This window comes from Channa argus, chromosome 1 (genome assembly GCF_033026475.1).
Source record: "Channa argus isolate prfri chromosome 1, Channa argus male v1.0, whole genome shotgun sequence".
In the NCBI taxonomy this organism is placed as follows: Eukaryota; Metazoa; Chordata; class Actinopteri; order Anabantiformes; family Channidae; genus Channa; species Channa argus.
This window is the reverse complement of record NC_090197.1, coordinates 42298732-42319294: the sequence shown is the minus strand read 5'-3', so window position 1 is coordinate 42319294 and position 20563 is coordinate 42298732. Positions and strand designations below refer to the sequence as shown.

Sequence of the window (20563 nt, the reverse complement as noted above, 5' to 3'; positions counted from 1 at the left end):
CTGCACTGTGTGAAAAGATGGATAGTCCGACTAATATTCTAAACTGACTTTGAGTGCTAATTCAATTCTGTGCAGCTTTATCGACCACATAGAGGCTTTTTTTTAATCACGAGTTCACAAAAAATAGCAGTAGTTGTTATTAGTATTGTAGGTGAATAAACTTACAATCACTTACAGTACAGTGTAACTGTAAGCCACATATGTCATTGTACACAAAAAAAGGTTTTCTACTGTTTTTCTATTGGAATTTTGCACAACAGAGGGGATGTGACTGACATTCAATTTAAATTGCATGAGAGGGAAAGTAAGCCATATCCAAGAAAGTCACTTGTACAAATGTACATTTTATTCTGCATTGACTAATTGAAAATATGTCAGTGTTATCTTTGTTAGATCTCCATGACAGATCATTCAAAGTCAATATATTGGCAGAGAGGTATGTAACAAGTTAATAAACCTTTCAAATGAGATTAACTGCACCATGCCTGTATTTATCCCAATTATCACTGTATTTACACATTGAGAAAGCCCAGTGTGTAAAGGACAGGGAACTGGCCCACCTGTGGATGTCTGTGGATGATGTGTTGACTTTGAGACACTGTGAGTCATCAAACTGCAATTAAGCCTGTCTGCATCTCTCTCTGTCTATCCATCAATATCTGCAGTGTTCTGTCAGAGCCCGTTTGAGAGTGTCAGTGGGAGATACAGTTATGGAGATGTGATTCATGAGAACACTGTCTTCCTAGCAAATCATGCACAGCACAGCCCTTTTTTTAATTTTAAAACATTCACACTCTGCTGAGAGAGGGAGCTCAGCTCACAGTTTAACTTGCATCTGTTTTGTCCAATTTAAAAATGCACAAGAAATGTTGCTAGACAGAATCTCTAATACCGTTCAATTGTTACTGTTCATTGAAACTTCCTCCTGGGTGTCTAACAATTTAGCTTCTCCCACTAATCATATTAGGTTGTGTAAATTCCTTTAAATGCTTGACTATACTTTATAGCCTTAAACAGATTAAAATGTGAAGTGATTCTCTGGGACCAGAGAGTTTACTTATCATCCACATGAGTGTGAATTTATGATAACATGAAGACGTGCCCATGAAGTACTGTAGAGCCATGACTGATTTATGACAAGAGCAAGGCTGGCTAGCACAAAAAAATACAGGCATTAGAACACTAAAATACTGTTTCTCTGCACTTTACCTCCTAACTAACATCAGCACGAGCCAAAGAATCTAAAATACCCGATGTCTGAAAATGCTCTAATCACTTTTATGTTATAGCTGGCTTTGTTTGGTTTTTGGTGTTACTCAACCTGCCGGCATTCTGAATTCAGTTTAATGTTGTAGGTTAGAGTACGTAGGGCAACAGGTTCACTGAAAAAAATAAAATAAAAAACAGCTAACTACAACACGGTTATACAACAATTATTAGTTAGTGTTACATGAAATTAGCTGCCTTGTGTGTGTTTTACGTCATTGTGCTCAAACTCAGTCATTTACTCTATTTACTTATGAAAGTTAAGTACGGCATAGGATTACAGTGAACCTTCAGTCTCAGAGATATTTTACTTAATGCCAAGAGAAGTCTTTAGTTTTACCAGTTACTTTCGCAGTTAATTTAATTCCAGAGTACCGTAATCATGCTAACCTCTAGTTTTGGCTTTAACAAAACCAATCATTAGGGTGCCACGTATTTTGGAATCTAATAAGTTTGTGGTCATACAGACAACTTTCTGTTTCAAGGTTGGCCAAATGACGCCTCTCCTTCCTCTGGGCAGAGGGAGCAGGAGGAAATCTGCAGCCTGAGCGGACACCCCGGCAAACAACACACCTATACATCAAAAGAACAGCTACGGTCAAGAGGTTGTCCGTTACACAATAGCTTTCACTCTCAGCATGATCACAAGGGGGCCGCTGGAGGTTTGTGGGTGGTGTTGAGGTTGTGAAGGAAGCAGGTAGAAACTGAGACAATGGGAGGCCTGGTGGAAGTCCGTGTCTCAGAGTTTTTTACATCGCGTATCTCATGTGCCTCTGGTGAGCTACAGCATCCCCGGGCTTCGCGAAAATGATTGCAGACCTTTTTTTGCAAAAGCACTGTATGTAATGGCCATCTGTCTGTTTGGAGTGTGAGTACTGAGTCACACTGTGCTGCGCTGCAGGAGGTGCAGGGTGGAAACAGCTATTTAACTTGCACAAATAGGCGACAGTTGAGTGAAAGTTGCCATTTCCAATGAGGGAGATCTGTCCTTGACTACAAAAACAAAAATGTCAGTCAAGGACAGAGCATGTTCTGCTTCTGGTCACACATACCTCTGACTTGTCTGGGCTGATTGCTTGAGACAAGTAGTAACATATGTCACATCTTTATATGGACAACACAGCTCATGATTAAACTTTTTGCCTATTTGGAGGACTGCTACAATGAACACTGCTCAGTCTTCTTGACAATTCACCCCAGCTGGAAGTGCAGGTGAGGACTGGTTTATCAAACAGAGAGACAGCCTAAATCTACTTTAAATGCCACATGTCAGGACTTTGTTTAGTGATGAATAATATTTTGAGTGATACCTTGGCACTTGCTCCTTCGGCTGTTCCCGGGGGGCCCTGGAATTGCAAGCAATGAGACAATATTTTAACACAGGGAATGGATAAAATGAGTCACAAAAGGACAATTATACACAGTACTATGAACAGAATATGTGCAGCCCATTGGGCGCGTATCAGGCATGCTTAGAGAAAATAAATGCAGTCTTATACAGTATTACAATAAATTGTACCTTCATGATTGTAATAATGGTTTTACTGAAGCCTTTTAGACCAATGCAGATTCAACTGTAAGATCATTTTGGAGCCTGTAAATGCCCGTGTGCTGATGCTGAATTGTGTTTCTATATACAAAGAGATGTCTGCATTAAAACACAGTATTTATACTATACTGTAGGAATCATACTACATTTCTTTTAGCTTGTTGTATTTCGTGTATTTTATAAACTGTCATCTGAGTGTATATTTATGATTTGTATATACAAAACATGTGAATGAACATATGTTCTTTTTAACTATTTTAAATTTAACTCTGGAAGATTTAAAAATAAATATCACTTTCTACAGTTAAGCTCTGTTGTATTATAATTTTTCACCTTTGCACTAATGTTAGCTCTCATAAAGATGTGGCTGGCCCCCAGCAGTTTATAGATTATCTTTGAGTGTGTCTTTGTTATGCACCTTTCACAGACTCCCCTGTTGCCGTGCAATGCTAATTTGACTTTGAAAAATAACCACTGCCCCTTCAACTGTGAGCAATGTCCTGCTGCCAGTGGACAAGAGAAAGTGATGCCCTGGTGTGTGTTTTGAATAGACAATTTCGCCTCTGAGATTTACCTCAGCAAATCCGGTGACTCATAAATGCCAGTACGAGGAGATGGAGGCAAGACTGGCACATGCTTAGGGTGTCATCAGGACATTGCCATTTAGAAATGTCACACCCTCAGCTACGACTTTGTGTACTACAACTTTATTAGATATTAGAGAGACGAGATACAGTGAGTCATGTGGAAGAGGTTTAACAGTGAGTGGTGCAATTATCCTAAAGTTAATTGAAGCATAACTGTCATAGAAGCAAGTCTCTTTCTGGATTTCTGGATGAAATACAATGAGACGAACCCCGTGTCCTGATCAAAAGTGTAATCAGGGCAATAGTGCATGAAAATAATGGGACGTCCAAAGCATGCCTAAGCACTCCGGTTTTTCCGGCCACTAAAGCTCTTATGTGTCTGACAAGATACCTCTTTTAACGCACCATATTGTTTGTGCCCTTTATTGTGCGGGTCACTACATAAACTGTGTCTGGGATTGGTTTGGACACCTGAGGAACAGATCGTAATTCAGGGAGTCAACTGGCCTTATAGGCGCCCTTGTCCTACTCATCAATGTAAGCATTCCCAGCTTCTATCTTAATATACTCTTTGTGGTTTGTTGCTAATAGGCTTGCAGCAGTGTGAGACAATGGAAAAAGGTTTAGAAAAAAAAGCCCGAGCATGGAATTGATGCACAAACTGCACATATATGATACACTAAGAAGACTGTAACTTTGCTTGTTAAGTTGGATTTTGCATTGAATAAACTGCTATCCTGATTGACAGTTTGCTTAAATATGCTTATAATTATTTATTTGGTCCAGTAAGCTTCATAATTAAGATAAGATTGCATCTTTTGTAGTGTGTGTATTTTAACAAAACCTCCATTAAAAAAGACACTGACAATCTCAGGGGAAAGAAAGGTTTCATGTTACTGATACAGTAAACAAATATATTTTTTCTAAGGGTGGCAGTAAATAAAAACAATTGATTGCTTAATTGAAAGGTCTCAGCTAAGCTTTCAGTGTTCATTGTTAGTTTCTATTAGTGTTTTAGGTCATCAGTGCAGCTATGTGGTGTAAATGTAATTCTATGTGCATTAAAATTGAAAGATACAGTAGGACTGGCTGTTTGCGTACAGCATTAGTGTTTTAAATGTGTTCACTTTTCAGCTCAAGTGAAAGAGAGTAAACATAAACAACAATGTACTGTGTGTATGTGTTGCTGTGTATCACTTACAGGCAGCCCTCTGGGTCCAGGCTCCCCAGGTTTTCCTCTTCGCCCCTGGTGTATGCACACACATAAAAAAAAAAAAAAAAAAAAATCAATAAATATTAAGATAAGTGAGCGAAGATGCAAAAACAGGTGTGGTTGAGCATACATGCTGCCAGCAATTAAGGCTAGATGGCAACTCCTGTTGCAGTCTCTAATTTGCTTTTAATTAACAAGAAGAAAACAGCTTAATTGCTGCACCGTGTGGCCCACTACTCTTTGTTCCCTCCTCTGGTTTACTGCCTCCTTTCCAGCTGTGCAAGTCCCAGTGTGCATCAATCAACCCAAGGAGCCCATAAAGCAGCAAACAGGGCAAGCCAGCCAGTGCCGTCCAACACTGCTCAATGAGGTCAGAACAGAGATAGTGTTAGACTTTCTCGCTGTCAGTCATTTTGATGGACATTGTCCTAAATATTTCATCATAATCTATTATTACCCGATTTACCCCTTGATTACGTGAAGTACCCATTTTCATTTTCATTTTCAAATGTTAATAGGGCATTTTCAGTTGCGTTTAATTTAATTTAATTTAATTTATTTCATTTTTTATAATTGACATACAGAACAAGCATATTGATGCATTTATAGGGGTTTGGAGAGAAAAGATAAGGAGACACAGAATGTGCAGTCAATATTTGTAACTTCTTCTGACTTAACTGACTCAGACTTTTTTGCAGCCCTAGGAGAGTTTATGCTCTTTTTAATGTACCTTGGTGATTAGATTAATGAGCTTGCAGTATTGTCACTATGACGTTTATGAAGCAAAACTGAAAAGCTGCTATAGTAATTCAGTTGAAATGCCAAAAACATCAGTATGATTCTCTTAGGAAATAATATTTTGAGTTTTGCTGGAAATTAAAATGTAGAAAAAGCTTTAATGGTGCTACACTAACCCTTTGCATATCACCTTTTTGCTGTACAGAAAAATTATTTAGGTCTATCGTAGATACAGAACATTTAAATTATTAGTAAAGATGAACTGCACACTGTTCCTCTCTCACACATATCGGAAACCCACATGTACTATGAATCCTGCTACAGATATAAGCTAATGTAAACAAGCTTCTACATTTGTTTTTGTCTTAAAGCCGTAATGTTCCAAGACAAAAGTTTGACAGAAACAATGCAGCGATGCTTTAACAGACATTGCTACACGGCCTTTGTTGCCTGTGGTGCAGGCCGGCCATGGTGGGGTTTCCCATCCTGTAAGCACTCCCTTCGCCGGGAGGAAATCTTGCAGCAGGCACTCTTCTGCACCAGTGGTGCAGCTGTAGCTGTAGCCCTCTGTGACCCATTGTCACAGATGCGGTCCAAGCCCAATGCACTGTCAGCACCTAGGTAACAAGATGCGTTGAGTGCGGTGTTAAGGTCAGCGATTATACCTACATGCACCAAAGGGAACCGTTTTTCCCCTGTAGATTTAGTTGCCTTCCCCCTGTTCTATGTGTGCAAAATTAACAGGGTCGAGGGGACTGAATTACCTAAAGTTACGCTAGATGATGGAAAATAATTGGTTAAATTGACCTCTGGGGCAGGATGACCTGACCATTTTCACCAGTTTTGCTTAGACTGCATGTTTTTTTTATTTTTTTAATTTTTTTATTTCGTGAATGACAAATGGTTTAGCTCTTCAAAGTCTGCAAATCTTGAAAAGCAGACATCTTAATGAGATGTAATACTATCTGAACCAAAACCAAGTTGGTGTAATTTACATCATGAGGGTTTATGTCCACATGAGCAAAGAGGATAAAGCTCCGTGGATATCCTCGCTGCCGTCTCACAAACTGGCAGAGCATCACTGGCTCTCTGTTATGAGGAGTGTCTGGAATTAGCTGGCTTTCACGCACAAGATGAATGTAAAACCAACTCAATTAAGAGTTAGTGATACTCTGGCCAATATCAATTCACTGTACATAAGCATAATCAATAGCAGAAGTATGACACAATGCAAATGTCTGTATTACAACTAAACATAATGACCTCTAACTAGAAACTGACAAAACTCCTGCATTAAAACACTGTATTTTTCTCCCACTTGTGTGTGTGTCAGAATGGGTGACACATAAACACTGTGGCTGTGTGTATCTGTGGAGAGGATCACTGGCTGAAAGAAAAGAAGAGAATAACAAAGCAACGCCTCCGACTCTTCCCTCTGACACTCCATGTACGCAGAATTTGATTAACTGGGTCAGATTTGACACATATGTTTGCCAGTGACAAACACAAATGAAGGAACTTCAGTGAGAGCGTTTACTTTTAATCATTGTTTTGTATGTGTTCTCATGCCTATAGGTCATGTTTGCGTCTCTTTTCTGGTCTACAGGTCACAGGATTATGAAGACAGAAGAAGCCAAAGTGTAACACAGTAAATATTAACCGTATTAATGACACAATGTAACAATCTGTGCCGTCTTTCAACAATCACTAGCTTTGATCTGCTGTTGGATGTAGCAACACAAGCCTGACCAGCATCTGTGTTAATGTGGCTCAGAAGCTACAAGTACGCAGAAAGTGCTTGTGCACCATGGTGCTACATATGGCACGAGCACAAAAATACATACATTTCTCAAAAACAAACATAAATGAAACATTTCATAAAGAGTGAATCATGTTTTTTTTTTTCTCTTTCGCTTATGATTATTAAGTTGACACTAAATTGTAGCTATGTTTGTAAGAAGATCAAATTCTTTGATTCGGCCTTAGCTCCCGTTACCGCCCCGTCTCCACTGAATTCAACAACACAAGCAGATTTCACTGATAAGTCATTTAGCTAATGAATATTTCATATGCTATTATTCCAAGTATTATTCCATGAATTATGCAGTTTTCAAAATTAATTCTCCACATTTGCCCTCAAATCTATTTTCACTCCAAAGTGCATGCTCATTTCATGACCATATATTTGCAAATTGTCATCAAAATAAATAGTAGGGATCAGTGATGGATTGTTTAAGCTGGCAAACTGGCAAAATGGCTAAATTGGAGATTTTTTTCATTTTTTATAAATTTTTAATGAAGAAATATCGAATAACCTAATCCAGGCTGCGGGCAGACGAGGACTTGAGAGCAATCGTTGGTTTTATAATCTGAATGGTGACAATTTTGAAAATAATTATCCTTTAATGAGGTGCTATGACTATGTTTAGTTTATTGAAAATCATTTTAGGAAAGATATCTTCATTCTGCTCACAAACAGAAATATTTAAGTACTAAATCAATCTTGAATTACTGCCTTTATAATGAAGTCACATTGGATTTATTATTTATTTATGTGGTACACCTTTCTAAAGCAAATGCATTGTCCCACCTTTATGATTATTGTAATAAAAAGAAGAATTGTAAGAGTAATTTTAGAGTCATTTAAATGCTGTTGTTTGGGATGTTGCTTAATTGTACTGTGTTTTACTGAGACATGTGCAGTACAGTACAGTAAACAGGGTGGGCAGACCTGGGAGTATATTTTCATGATAAAGTAATCCATTAACTAGACCATATCACATCACACTGACACTCTTCTATCCAGAGGACCTCTGGTTTGCATGTCATTCCCAACAAGAAACAATTAGTTCAGAGCACGGCTGTCATCACCCTTTGCCCTCAGTTGACATTTTGAACTGACACACCTGCCAGTGACGCAGCAAGAAAACTACCTCTGAAGGGACATACTCTGAAATACTGACATAATCAAGATGCCAACAATCACAGTAGCGATGAGCACCCAAATATTCAGCTTCACCCCACACAACAGTGAGGCCACAACTGATGCTAAAGGTGTATGGTGACATACAATCAGTATGTTACTATCTACAGTACGTGCATTTCAATTGGGATGATGACAGTTTTTGCATTCAAGAATGACAGAATTGCTCATTTGCCAGAATTCCGTTTTTTTGCAACTTTCTACAAAGCTTTATTGTAGTTTTGTTGTTGTTGTTTTTTTGTGTTTTTCTGGTGAAAAATGTAGACATAATGCCAGCAGAAAGATGAATGTCAGAGGTGAGCCGCAGTCCAAAGCAGTCTCTAGGCAACAAGGATGAAGAGGAAACTAAAATAGAGGATTTCAACTTCAAAAAATGCAAGACAATGTGAAAAAACATGAGAAAAGTGTGACAACAAAACAAGAGTGTTTGCCTTGATGTACAGGGATTTTAGCCACAACAAAAAGCAGTCTGCAGTTGGATTTGCACCATTAGTTAAATGGCTATTTTGCTCTGCTATGTTCAAGTCACTTTTCAACTTAACACCCCCTGTGTACGCCAAGATGCCATAGTAAAATATGCCTCTATAATGACAGTTATAGCTTGAATTATAACAGAGGAGCATGAACACAAAAGCTGCCAGTGGTGTCTGTAAACCTTTTCTTTCGGCTAAGCCAACATTAACCTTCTCATTTCCTTTTCTGTTTCTCCATCTCTCATTTATCTATCCCTTTGTGTATAATTTTACTACTCTCATCTCATCCCTCTCCCATCTCCTGTTTTTTTCTTGTCATCTCTCCTTCCTCCTCCTGTCTCCTGTCACTCGCCCCGTTTCTCCCTCACCCAACTTCCAGTGCCTGTTGGATCACCCTGGCAATCTCTGTTGCTATGCAACGCTCACTGTCCTATAAATTTGACAACATCCTAGTGCTTGATTATTATTTGAGCTCTGCAGTGTGAAGCCCTCCTTCAGGTCATTGCAGCAGATTAGAGGTAGGGAGAGACAGAGGAAGGCGAGGAAGGAAATGAAGGATCAGAGGGAGGGAAGGAGGTGGGGAACGATGATGGGATTGTGGAGGAGAGCAGATGAAAGGCGCAGGAGTTGGAGTGAAAGATGAACAACCTTCTTTATTAAATGAAAGATGGGCTCAGAACACCATCAAACACATATTCACATGCCACTGTAAATACCTGTAGACCATATAGCAAAAGTGTGAAATGTGCTCCCCACTAACCTCTAATCTGATGAATTAACATTAACTAGCCTACAATAGCTAGTAAATCTAAAGTGAGTACACTTTTGAGCTAGGGTTAGAAAGAGGGCCTCAGAAGACTGACATCACATTTAGATCTTCCGACTTAATCCTCATGGATCCAAGCTTTGACTGGCTTCACGGTTGCTAGGAGTTGTAAAGTGTAAAAGGAAAGCACAGACACAGGGTCGGCCTCAGTCCTGCAACACAAGCTTCAATCTGAGAGCAAAGTCAACAGCGACAGTGACACACAGCAGAAGCCCTCGTTTATGATGACTCCATAATCCTTATCCCAAATGTCAGCATGGTTTCTGAGACATCCCATGTCCAACTATCCATACTGGGATAACACAGTTGTACAAAATAGAGAAGGCAGAACATGTTGCACTTTTAACGATAAAGCAGATATAACATCAGAAAAAGCCACATAATCCACCAGGCAAATGTCTGGCTGGTGGATCTTTCTGAAGTGAACACCACAGGTCCCTGCTCCAATCCAACACATAGCACAGAGGGACAAAATGTTAATCAAGGATCGCTGACTGAAAAAAAACAAAAAAAACAATGTTAAAATATTGTAACATTTGAAGTTACACAAACCCATATGTTTTAGCTTTGACATTATATCTTAATAGCATGTTTGAGCTGAAAGATCAGCAGAGACCTTTTCTTCTTGTTACGCAACAAATTCAACATAACCGCATACTCATCCACCAAGCTGCCACAGGCAGGCACCTAGAGACCTACTATACAAGGCTTTTGACCATCTATTCAGTTGTCTTCATACCTCTTTTTGTTCATCTGCTTGCCTCACATGTGACACAGAGGTTTGATGTCATGCAGGGGGGAAACTATGTGACATTACTGAGCCAAGTTGGACTGCTACAGTGTTATGTGGCTCGAAAGAGAGATGACCTTTTCTTGACTAAAAAACTCCCATGCCACTCCCACTCTTTCTGCCTGAGCTGAGTCCTGTCTCCCTCAGGGGAGACGGGACATGTACTCAGGCCACCTGAGCCTATTGTCTAGACTGCTGGACTCGGCTTAAGTGGAACTGACTATGTAGCTTATGAGCAGCAGCTGTATTTGCTTGGTAAACAAATGTGTACAAAACAGTGAAAATAATAAATTCTCATGTTTACATTGAGATTAACAATATGAGGAACAAAGAGTCGGTGGTTTCTATTATAACTTCATGGAAAGCTTGGAGTTATTGTCTGTGTGCAATGTGTGATTTATTATTACAGTGAAACAAAAATTAGCTTTTCACAGCAATGTTACCATGATCTCCGAAATACACATGGACACCCAGATTGTGAACTTGTGTAATCATCTCCCCCCAAAAGCACTAACACAGATAGACAATGTGTTCATGCTTCATGCACAAACAGAATAACAAGAAAGTTGTGGAAAATTTGGAAAATGAAAAAACAAAACAAAACAAAGACACATACAACCAGTTCTTCGGTCAAACCTCCAGCGCCTTAGGAACATTCGCATCCAGATTCAGACAAGATACAGACAATTACTCACACTGCCAGCAAAATCTAATTTATTCTGTAATTAATTCAGAAAAGTCATCCTTTCCCCTTGCAAATATGTTGTTGTTTCTCATTAAAAAATATGCACCATGAACCATAAAGATATATTCAGATCTTTATGATTCAGATAGTATTCAGAGGCAACCTCTTAAAGCGTTCAATATGTTTAGCTCAGCAATATTTCTAATTATAAAATAAGATATTGGAAATAATTATGACCTTAAAAAAGCCCCAGGCATGACATCTGGTGGAAAAGAAAGCTATGAAGTGACATCAAATCTAAAACATTCGTGTTTTGTGTCCAGAGTGACTCCAGCTGCTACTGGGCGTAAGTTTCCAAATCAGCTGGTGAAAGGGACAAATATTCAGTGAATTCACACAGACTATCCAGCTTGTTACGCTGCAGTTGTCAGGATCCTCACTGAACCTGTTTTTAACTGTGTCAAATCAGCTATCAACACTATGAGCTAAATATCGATCATACTGCCTGCAAGACTCCCTAAACACACTGCAGAGACTGTAGCCTCACCTGCTTCTGATTAAGGATCCAATTAGAGAGAAATTCCCTACTTTTGAGCGTCTTTGCTTGGTGCCATCTTAGGACACTGCACAAGCTCAGAAAATGCCTGGGCACTGGAGCTTGCAGAGATCCCTTGCACTTGGTAAAAGCCTCAATAAAATAGGATTTGTTCCAGTTGTTTACTGAGGGTTAAGAGGAGCGGCCGGGGCAGGAAGAGAACGGCAAAGCCGACAGCTGCCTGGCAGGGGCTCAAATGCAGCTTAGCATTTCTCACCATTCTGACTGGCACACAATGCTCTCTTTAACTCCCAGCCATCTAAATATTCAGGGACGTATAAAGAGATGGCTGACATCGCAGCCGACTTAAGAGTCAGCTCAGCTGGCCAAGATTTCACCTATAGTCTCTTGGCTAAAGCTTTCCATGAAGGCTTCCCTCAAAGAGCCTCAATCATAGACCCCATGTGATGAAACAGGGATATGTACACACACCACTAGATGGCAAACTAGCTTCATCGGAAATTTTGTACATGGTGGGGGACAGAACCAATGAGGAGACTGCAAGCTCTCTCTGAGAGAGGATGGATGTCCTCAATGCATGAATGTATGATGTGGGTAACATCCCTAATTAGGCAGTCTGGCAATTAGGCACTGAATACCATAAAGAAGATCTTTCTGTAGAGGGCTTACAACGATGAGAGAAGAAGGAAAGAGACAAGAGCAAGAAGCGGTATGAGAGTGAGGGAGAGTGACAATAATTTTCATACCGCATTATACCTCTTTTCTGCTGCCTAACAATACAAAGGGACACAGGTGGCATCACAAAGGTACCCAGTCACAGAACGCAGCGTATCATCAGGTAAAATAACCATTACAGAGCTATTTCAGCAAACATCCAACTCCTCACTACCACGCAGTATGCAAACACTAGAGCCAAAGGCAAACACAGGAAATGCAGACAGTGGATGTCTATGAAAACGAAGTCAAGGCAGTCTCAAGGGAGCCTCAGCACAGCTCTTTACAACAGCCACGTCTCTACCACGTCTACAGCTATGAGTTTTAAGAGCTCATTGACTTTAACAACTCCTAAGGAGAGAAAAGAGGGCTGATGATATTATCTGAATTTGCATTTTTATGTGGTGTAGACGATAAATCTATATTAAACTATGAGCTCAATTCTCACCGATCAGCTGAATGTCTGTGCAGTGTTACCATGCAAGCTGGGTGCCTATTGCGTTGGCTCTTTGCTAGACAGGCATTGCCTCTTGAATGTTCTCATCTCCTAATGGATGCTGTTATTAGTCTTGGCTCTCAGAAATTTCACAGTCTCATCTGGACTTTTGGCCGTATTATTCATCCGGAGCAGATTGCTCCCGTCCTATGTTTACAGATACTGAGTGTTTCATTAATGCATTATCCGACGAGTGAATACAAGAGGCTGAAAATCTACTTTGAATAAGCCCTGGTTCATTTTACAAACCAAATATTTGAGGTCAGAGAGAACACACTGCACAAAGATCCACAGGGCATTCACTCTGGGTACTGTAGCCCTTAAGTCTTATGCTTCATATCACTCACCACGGATAACAGATTACACTAAGGTCCCACACACTACCATCTGTATAATATCAGGCCACTGTCAATGCGCTGCTCCCTGGCATGCCATTAAAGTGGACACAGATGAATGTATCTAAATTGGTTGCGGGCAGGATGAGAGTGTAGAGAATCAGAATATGGATTGCAGTCTGTAACAGTGTGCTCCAAGTGATGCAGCCTCCCACTACCACGCCTCTGTGTTCTGCAGTGTTAAGGGCTACATCTTCTCCCCGGTCAGCGTCCTTCCCCCTACACTCTGAGCTCGCTGTGTCCTCCTCCCTCCCCTTGGCCGAGGAAATGGCAGACACAAGCATAGCTAACTTGGGACATGCTTCAAATCAAGTAGCCTGCATCCAAAATGCCCTTTTAAAGATATGTACATTCTCTCAATTTCTCAAACTCCTTCTCCTCCTTTAAGTGACTTAAAAAGTCAGGAGTGTGTCTTTATATATTAATAGACTGTTTGGAGCCAGCAAATTCACATTGTTTGGATGACTTAAGTCATGGTATGGACTATGATATGTGGAACAGTCACAGGGCCAGTCACCTTGTGTCAACTGACACAGTGCAAACATTCGAGTGAATTCAGTTCAGCTGACCCTTATGTGACACATGACACTCCATTAGTGTAGCTATGACCTGGCAGACATTGAAACAACACTGGTAAATGTTGGAGAGGTATTAGACCCAGGCCACAGGGATGCTAAGCCCTGATGAATTCGGACACTGAAGTGGCAGGGACACATAGTGTACAGTATATTGCCTGCAGCATCCCTGCTGTGTGGTACAGCCCAGTCTCCAGAGAAAGTCATGAGGTTATAGATATGTGAATGAGGGCCCTGTTCTGGCCAACTTTAGAAAGCCCATTTAATGCTCAGAGGATGTTTTGACCTACTTTACCCCTTGCTCAACATCAGCTTTTCGCTAGTATACATTCACACATCAACTTACAAACGTACACAGACATACACATGCAAAGACAACAAAAGCCAGTGGAAAAAGTGCAATCAAGTGGATCTCTCAGTGTCTTGCCCCTTGTATTCATCCCTGTAATTAATAGGCCAATTAATGTGTGTTTATTCTGGACACCCATTGATGCAGCCATACTGGGGCTCTCTGGGAAAGACGAGAGTCAGACAGATAAATCAAAGCTCTGTGCATCTGTGCCTGCATGTGCCAAATGCTTCCCACTGTAACCCTCCTCTTTCCCAACTGGGCCCAAATGTGAGACCTTTTCATAGCCAATCAGGTCAAATCTTTGTTTCATCCTCCCTCCCAATGCACTTGACATTGACAAGATTAATTGTCTTGTGCACTGGGCAAACGAGTGACCTCCTGGTGTAATACAGGTGTCAAAAGCATGGCTATCTGGATTTTTTCGTAATATGATTGGACAGAGAGAAAAGAATGGCCTCTTCTATTTTATTCACTGAAGGGTTAACAAATGCTTCTCCTGCTTGTAAAATCACGCAGGGTGTATATCTTGCCATAAAATCTCAGCTGTGAGCCCTGCTGACCTGTAAATTCTTCGCTCCATGTTACTCTGCCATTAAGCTTCAGTGGATCGGGCCAAAACTGTAACTACATATCTACAACACGCTACTGTATTTAAACACTGCTTTAATACCACGGCCCATCGGTATGATCACCAACTGTGCTTGAGTGGTTAAATGTAGCACTGTGGTAGTTTTATAGGTGCTATGTGCATATATACTGGCATATTAAATTGAGTTACACTAGATTTAACAGACATAATTGTGAATTGCACATATACTGTAGGATATACTGTTGAATTGATGTACATCTCTATGTATATTATAACAGTATGTACGTTAACTGCTAAACATAAATGAATCCACTACACAAAGGAAAAACAGATTTATAGCTAGTGTATACAACTAAGCTGGACAACAAAATGTGTGGCTCCAATTAAAGAGCTGCTGTAATTTACTGCATATACTGTATCACCCAAATCAGGAGCAGCCTCCCATGGAGAACTTCTGGCAGGAGGGCTGGTATTCTCACCAGGGACTCGTTACCTAATAATCTTGCCCTGCAGGTATTCTGGTAGAGGTCAACAGTCTGTTACAGTTGCATTGCTGTTCATGTTTGCCTTCACCTATGGAGCAGGAAACTGCTGCCAGAAGTCCCTACAAACTGAACCATTATTCCTTTTCTATCACTGTCACTGCCTGCTCTGTTCTCTGCAGACACACTTTTACCGATCCAAATGAACCTGAGCCAAGTCCATCAGATGTAATATGAATATTATATATGCTGCAGTGGTTCAATTACCTCAAAACAACATTTGCTTGGTCCTGTAGAGGACAGACAGCTAAATTTAAGTTATTGTTCAACATGCATTTGGTTTTCAGAGAACAGTATATTTTTTCAAACTAAATTAGATTACATGACAAAAGTTACTGTATTAGCCGTGGAATGAGAATGTATAGATCTAATTTTTAAGTAGACAAATGCTATGGTATGTAATCTGACACTAATATCCAGTGTAATGCATAATGCAATCTACCAGTAGGATCCCAACCCTGCATTTCATATTGACCACAAATATGTGTACAGTTAGACATGGTCATCTCAAACACACACACATGTGTCTTGTGCCCAGAGAAAAAGTTACAAAGTCAATTAGGACAGAAATGATGAGATACGTGAGATACTGTAACATACTGTGATCTTTAAAACAACATTTGACTGGTAGTTTTGCATTCAGTGAACAGACAAGTTTGAGCGAGAAAAATAAGATAAAAATGCCCGTGCTTTTGGTTCAGGACCTATAGACAGCTGCCTCACTCATTCAGCACTGGACACGAATGGAAAATGTAAACACCAGTATCACTTCCAAAAAAAAAGACAGCAATTACTACACTCTTCTGTGGAAATGTCGGGACAAGACAGATGATCTTTTGTACTGTTTTGACAGATTATATCCATGCCACTTTAAAATGTCCAGGCAGCTGCTGCTGATGTTGCTACACATTGTTTCAAATTTGTGTGTGCAAAAGTGTGTACAATTACTAGCGTGCATTGATCTGGGACTGTGCCATCACATGTTGTGAACAAATGACAGCTGACAAATATGATGTGACAGCAGGTGTCGTTTTAGGATACATATTCATCTGATTTTTCTCCACTATAACTCAAGAAACTGAGAAGTTGTCTTCCCACCCAACAACCAAGAAGTCTACTAAGTCACCTCTTTATGACTAAATATGAAGGAAACTAAATAATATACTGTCCAATGCATTAAAGCAACATTGAGAAACCTAATACGTCTGTTTGTGTTACATAGAAATACATAGCTATACACTATCAACATATCTCAGTGAAAAGTAACAATATAAATATATCATTACATTCTAAGAGATATCAAAAAAGAAAAATAAAGCACTGCTGATTTGTCAGATATTTAATTAGTGACCATGGTGAGTCTCCTGCATAAGGGCTGAGAGAGAGAATTGATTCAAGTTTCTTTAGAATAGATTCTTTAGAATGAATAACCTGTTTGCACAATAGAACATCTCCCATATCCTGGACCTCTTCTCTGTAATGATTTTTCATCAATAGTTCCATCAATAGTCTAGGTAGATTGGATCAGTTGTACTGATGTGGCACATTATGCTGTATTATTTAGGGAGAAAATGATTTCTTTTTTGATGTCTTTTCATTCCACCAAGTCTCTTTGTGTTGCCTGACTAGCAATGTCTCCAGGTCTTTTCACCTTTATTATGACTTTTGTCCTCTCTTATCACTTTGACATACAGCGGAAGCATCTCATGTGGCACAGTGTCATTCGCCCACATCCCAAGCTGAGGTACGCAGATGATAACTTTCATGAGAAAACAGGACAGGAATAATCAGAAGCGAGTCAATTGAGAATGTCACTTTTAACCTGATGGCAAATCCTTTGAAGCATCTAAGACTACGGAAATCATCTCGCCTGATGCACAATATGAGACAACTGCATGTTTATTATTGTATTTCAGTTCACCAACTACCTATCCAACTACCAAAATAACTAATTAAATGCCCACCTAACTACATTTAATTAAATAAATAAATCTGTTGAAGGTTTCTACAGCGCATAATTAATTTGAATGGAAACACATCAGTACAAAGAGCAGTTGCAATGTTCAGCTTCTTCTATGGCTTACTGGAGTTTCATCATCTCTGCATTAGCATTGCTATGTCAAAAAATGAACAAACCCCGTGCTACACATCTGTCGGATGTGCATTTTCCCAAGCAGAAGACAAGGAATACTTGGCACAGTAGAGGCCCACAGCTGAATAAAGGGGCTTCTAATGTTTTTGCATTGACATTATTTATGTTCTGCAAAATGTATCCAAAAAAAAGAATGGATTGTTTATCAAAAGAGAAAATCTGTATAATGTCTATGTAATATTTCCAAAATGTTTATTTTCAAAAAATGCCTGCCCGCTCTGTAGTCTATGCCATAGCCTCCATAGAAAACCAAAGAAATCAACTTAGCATTTGTCAGTGACTTATATTTAGCAAGGATGACTTATTTTTCTATACAGGTACATTTATACAGCTAATAAGGCTTAATGTGGTGTTAGACATGGATTAAAACTGCAAGACCCACCTTGTAATGGGGGATTTCTTAAAGTGATTATTTATTAATCCACAGGAACCTACTGCCTTGCCGAGGGATGAACCCATGTCTGAACTGAACCCACTCACAACCCTGAGCCAACTATGGAAGAAGAGTATGCTGGGAAGACTTGGCACGACATGAATAAACCAAGCTTGCCGTGGCATTGCTGTGTATTTTGGCTTTAAGAAAGCAGTGTGCATTGACCAAGCGTAGGTTTGCAGTCCTATTTTGAGCCTGTAAAATTACGTCATTTGGTACTTTTGCAATGCTTTCTGTCACTGAACCCCACATCACTGTTGTACACAAGGGTGTATTATACAGTTTCTTATATTTGTTCATGTCAGACATGTACTTCTCTGCACTACATGGTGTATAAGCACACCCACTGCAAATACTAGGAATGTCTACATTACAAATTGTAAAATTCTTCACTTCAGCATGTATTTTTTTGACCCTCAACATGTATAGGACAGGGCTAGCCCACACAGAGAGTAGCACTTAATTACTGTGCCCAAAGAATATTTTAGCACACAACAGTGAGCAAGGGGGACATATCCTTTTTACTGGGCCTTCTAATTTTTTTTTGGGATCTGCTGTAATGTGCCACTGACTCCCAAAGTCCTACTCTTTGCCTGCTAATTCTGTGTCAATGCCATCCATCATAGATAAAACCAAGCCGTTCACATTACTATTAATGGCAATGTTTAAAGTGGGGGCAATACATTCCCATAAATTCCTAGACATTGTTGGACTTGTCCTTACATCCATGCTGACTAACTGAACTACTCATCAATCGAGGTATTAAGAGAGAATCAAGATTCTGTGAATGTTAGACACTGGGACAGAGAAGGGTTTGGGTGAGTGCCCTTGACATCTTCTCTTGCATATGTTGCTTTAAGCTACAGAGAAAGATCGCTGCAGTTGGCATCATTCCTCTTCTACCCACTGTGATGACCTCCACAGCTCCTTGAAGTAAATTTAAATGGCTTAGAGTGCTCATATTTTTCTCAACAATAAATTAAAGTAGACAGTGTGATAGATGGTCGAGCTTGAATGTAAGGCCCTGTGAAAGCTTTCCACTCCTAGCTATTCTGTGAAGTCTGTGGAGTGGTCAGCCCATGTCAAGACATTCTGCATCATTTGTACATCAGCTATGGCTCTTAGTGAAACCAATAAGTCGCAAGCATGGACAGGACTTGCTAATTGGGTGAGAGTCTCTTGCTGCATCAGCTGGCCACTAGCTAGGCCCTGATAATGATACGTGTCCACCCTCCTAATATAGGCTGTCAAAGCGTAGAAACATGCACGCTGGTCAACAACACTGAGGACACATGTGACTCCTAGAGCTAAGAATAAGCAGAAACCTTAGTACATTACCAGTCACTGTGAAGTCAGCCAGTCATCAAAGATGAGTATTAATAGATCAGAACTGTATCTTCAGCGACAACAAAACAAAAAGTCTGAAATTGCCAGTGTAAAGCCCAGGGTCCTTTTTACCTATAAACTCTTGAAAGAAATAACTAGTGCAAAAACTATTATAGGTATAGAGAAACACAAAGTGACTTCTCTTTCATCACAAACAAATCCTCCAAATCCCAGAAACAAAGTCCATACCATAATTGATGCCTTTGACACTGCACCTTTTATACTCAGTCACTGAGTCATTTAAGTCAGATTAAGTCTAAAACAACGCCTAACTAATTAGGCAGAGAAACAAAACGGCTGCACATTCCTCTCAGTTCACTTTTGTTGATCACAAACTGTGTATTTTTTGTTACTTTGTGCATTGTGGGAAATGCTCCATTGAGAAACAGCACTACCAATGATAGGCCATAAAGTGTTGATGCTTTTGGAACAAGTCTGAGTATGACTGCATTCATACACGGAAGAGTGGAATTCTTGAGATAGTTGTGTCCAGATGTCTTGAGTATTGTGCATCATCTTGGCTCTTGCTTAATGTGAACAGAACATTTGCCTGACCTACTTATGGCTGCTCTACAGCTCGACCTACTATATATTTCATATTTTGCTGCAGTGAAGGCAAATGTTACCTTGCTGTTTTATGAAAAGTCTCTGTAAGACAAACAGGAGAACATTGTTGTCTGAAGAGGCTATTTTTGGTCACGGTGACACAAGCAAAGGTTTTCACGCCAAGTCAATTAAGCTGGACACAAAAGGACACTCTCTCCACCTGTCCATGAACACTGCCTCTCAGACGTCAAGGAACAACAACAAATCTTGGTGGACAATGTTCAGCCAACCACAGTGTTATAGCACTCACCCATTATACTTCCACAAACTTTCCAAACTTTGAAAAGGGACCCTTTAAATCAAACCCTAAAGTTTGATTTAAACATCCATCACAAACAATAACACATATATTGCTAAAGACAGGTATTACAGTCAAGAGATAAGAATTAACTCAATACAATATTAATGTTTAAGTCGTGCACATTGCCTCTATCCGAAATCAGACTGGTCTTTTTGGAAACTATCGTCGTCACCCACCAGGACTTATCCATGTGTGCAACCAGTCATAATGTGAGTGTGTATGACCCCTATTCATTAATCGTCACACAACAAGCCCACATCACCCCTTTCCGTCTTTCCAGGCCCATTGCAATCCCTTTGCCACAGATCATCTTTGTCTCCTCCAAAACAACAACAGCAACTCAGCTGCTATTTGGC

General features: G+C 39.9%; 1 protein-coding gene across 7 annotated transcripts in view; it reads right to left on the bottom strand.

The window, feature by feature from the left end:
- Positions 1–20563, bottom strand: part of LOC137137106 (collagen alpha-1(XIX) chain-like) — an 87683-nt gene that overhangs the window by 37146 nt on the left and 29974 nt on the right. For all 7 annotated transcript variants that reach the window (XM_067523011.1, XM_067522991.1, XM_067523000.1 and 4 more), the window contains 2 exons: positions 4604–4648; positions 2577–2612 (listed from right to left, as the gene is read on the bottom strand). In XM_067523011.1, coding sequence (XP_067379112.1) covers positions 2577–2612; positions 4604–4648 — 81 coding nt within the window. The remainder of the gene's footprint in view (positions 1–2576; positions 2613–4603; positions 4649–20563) is intronic.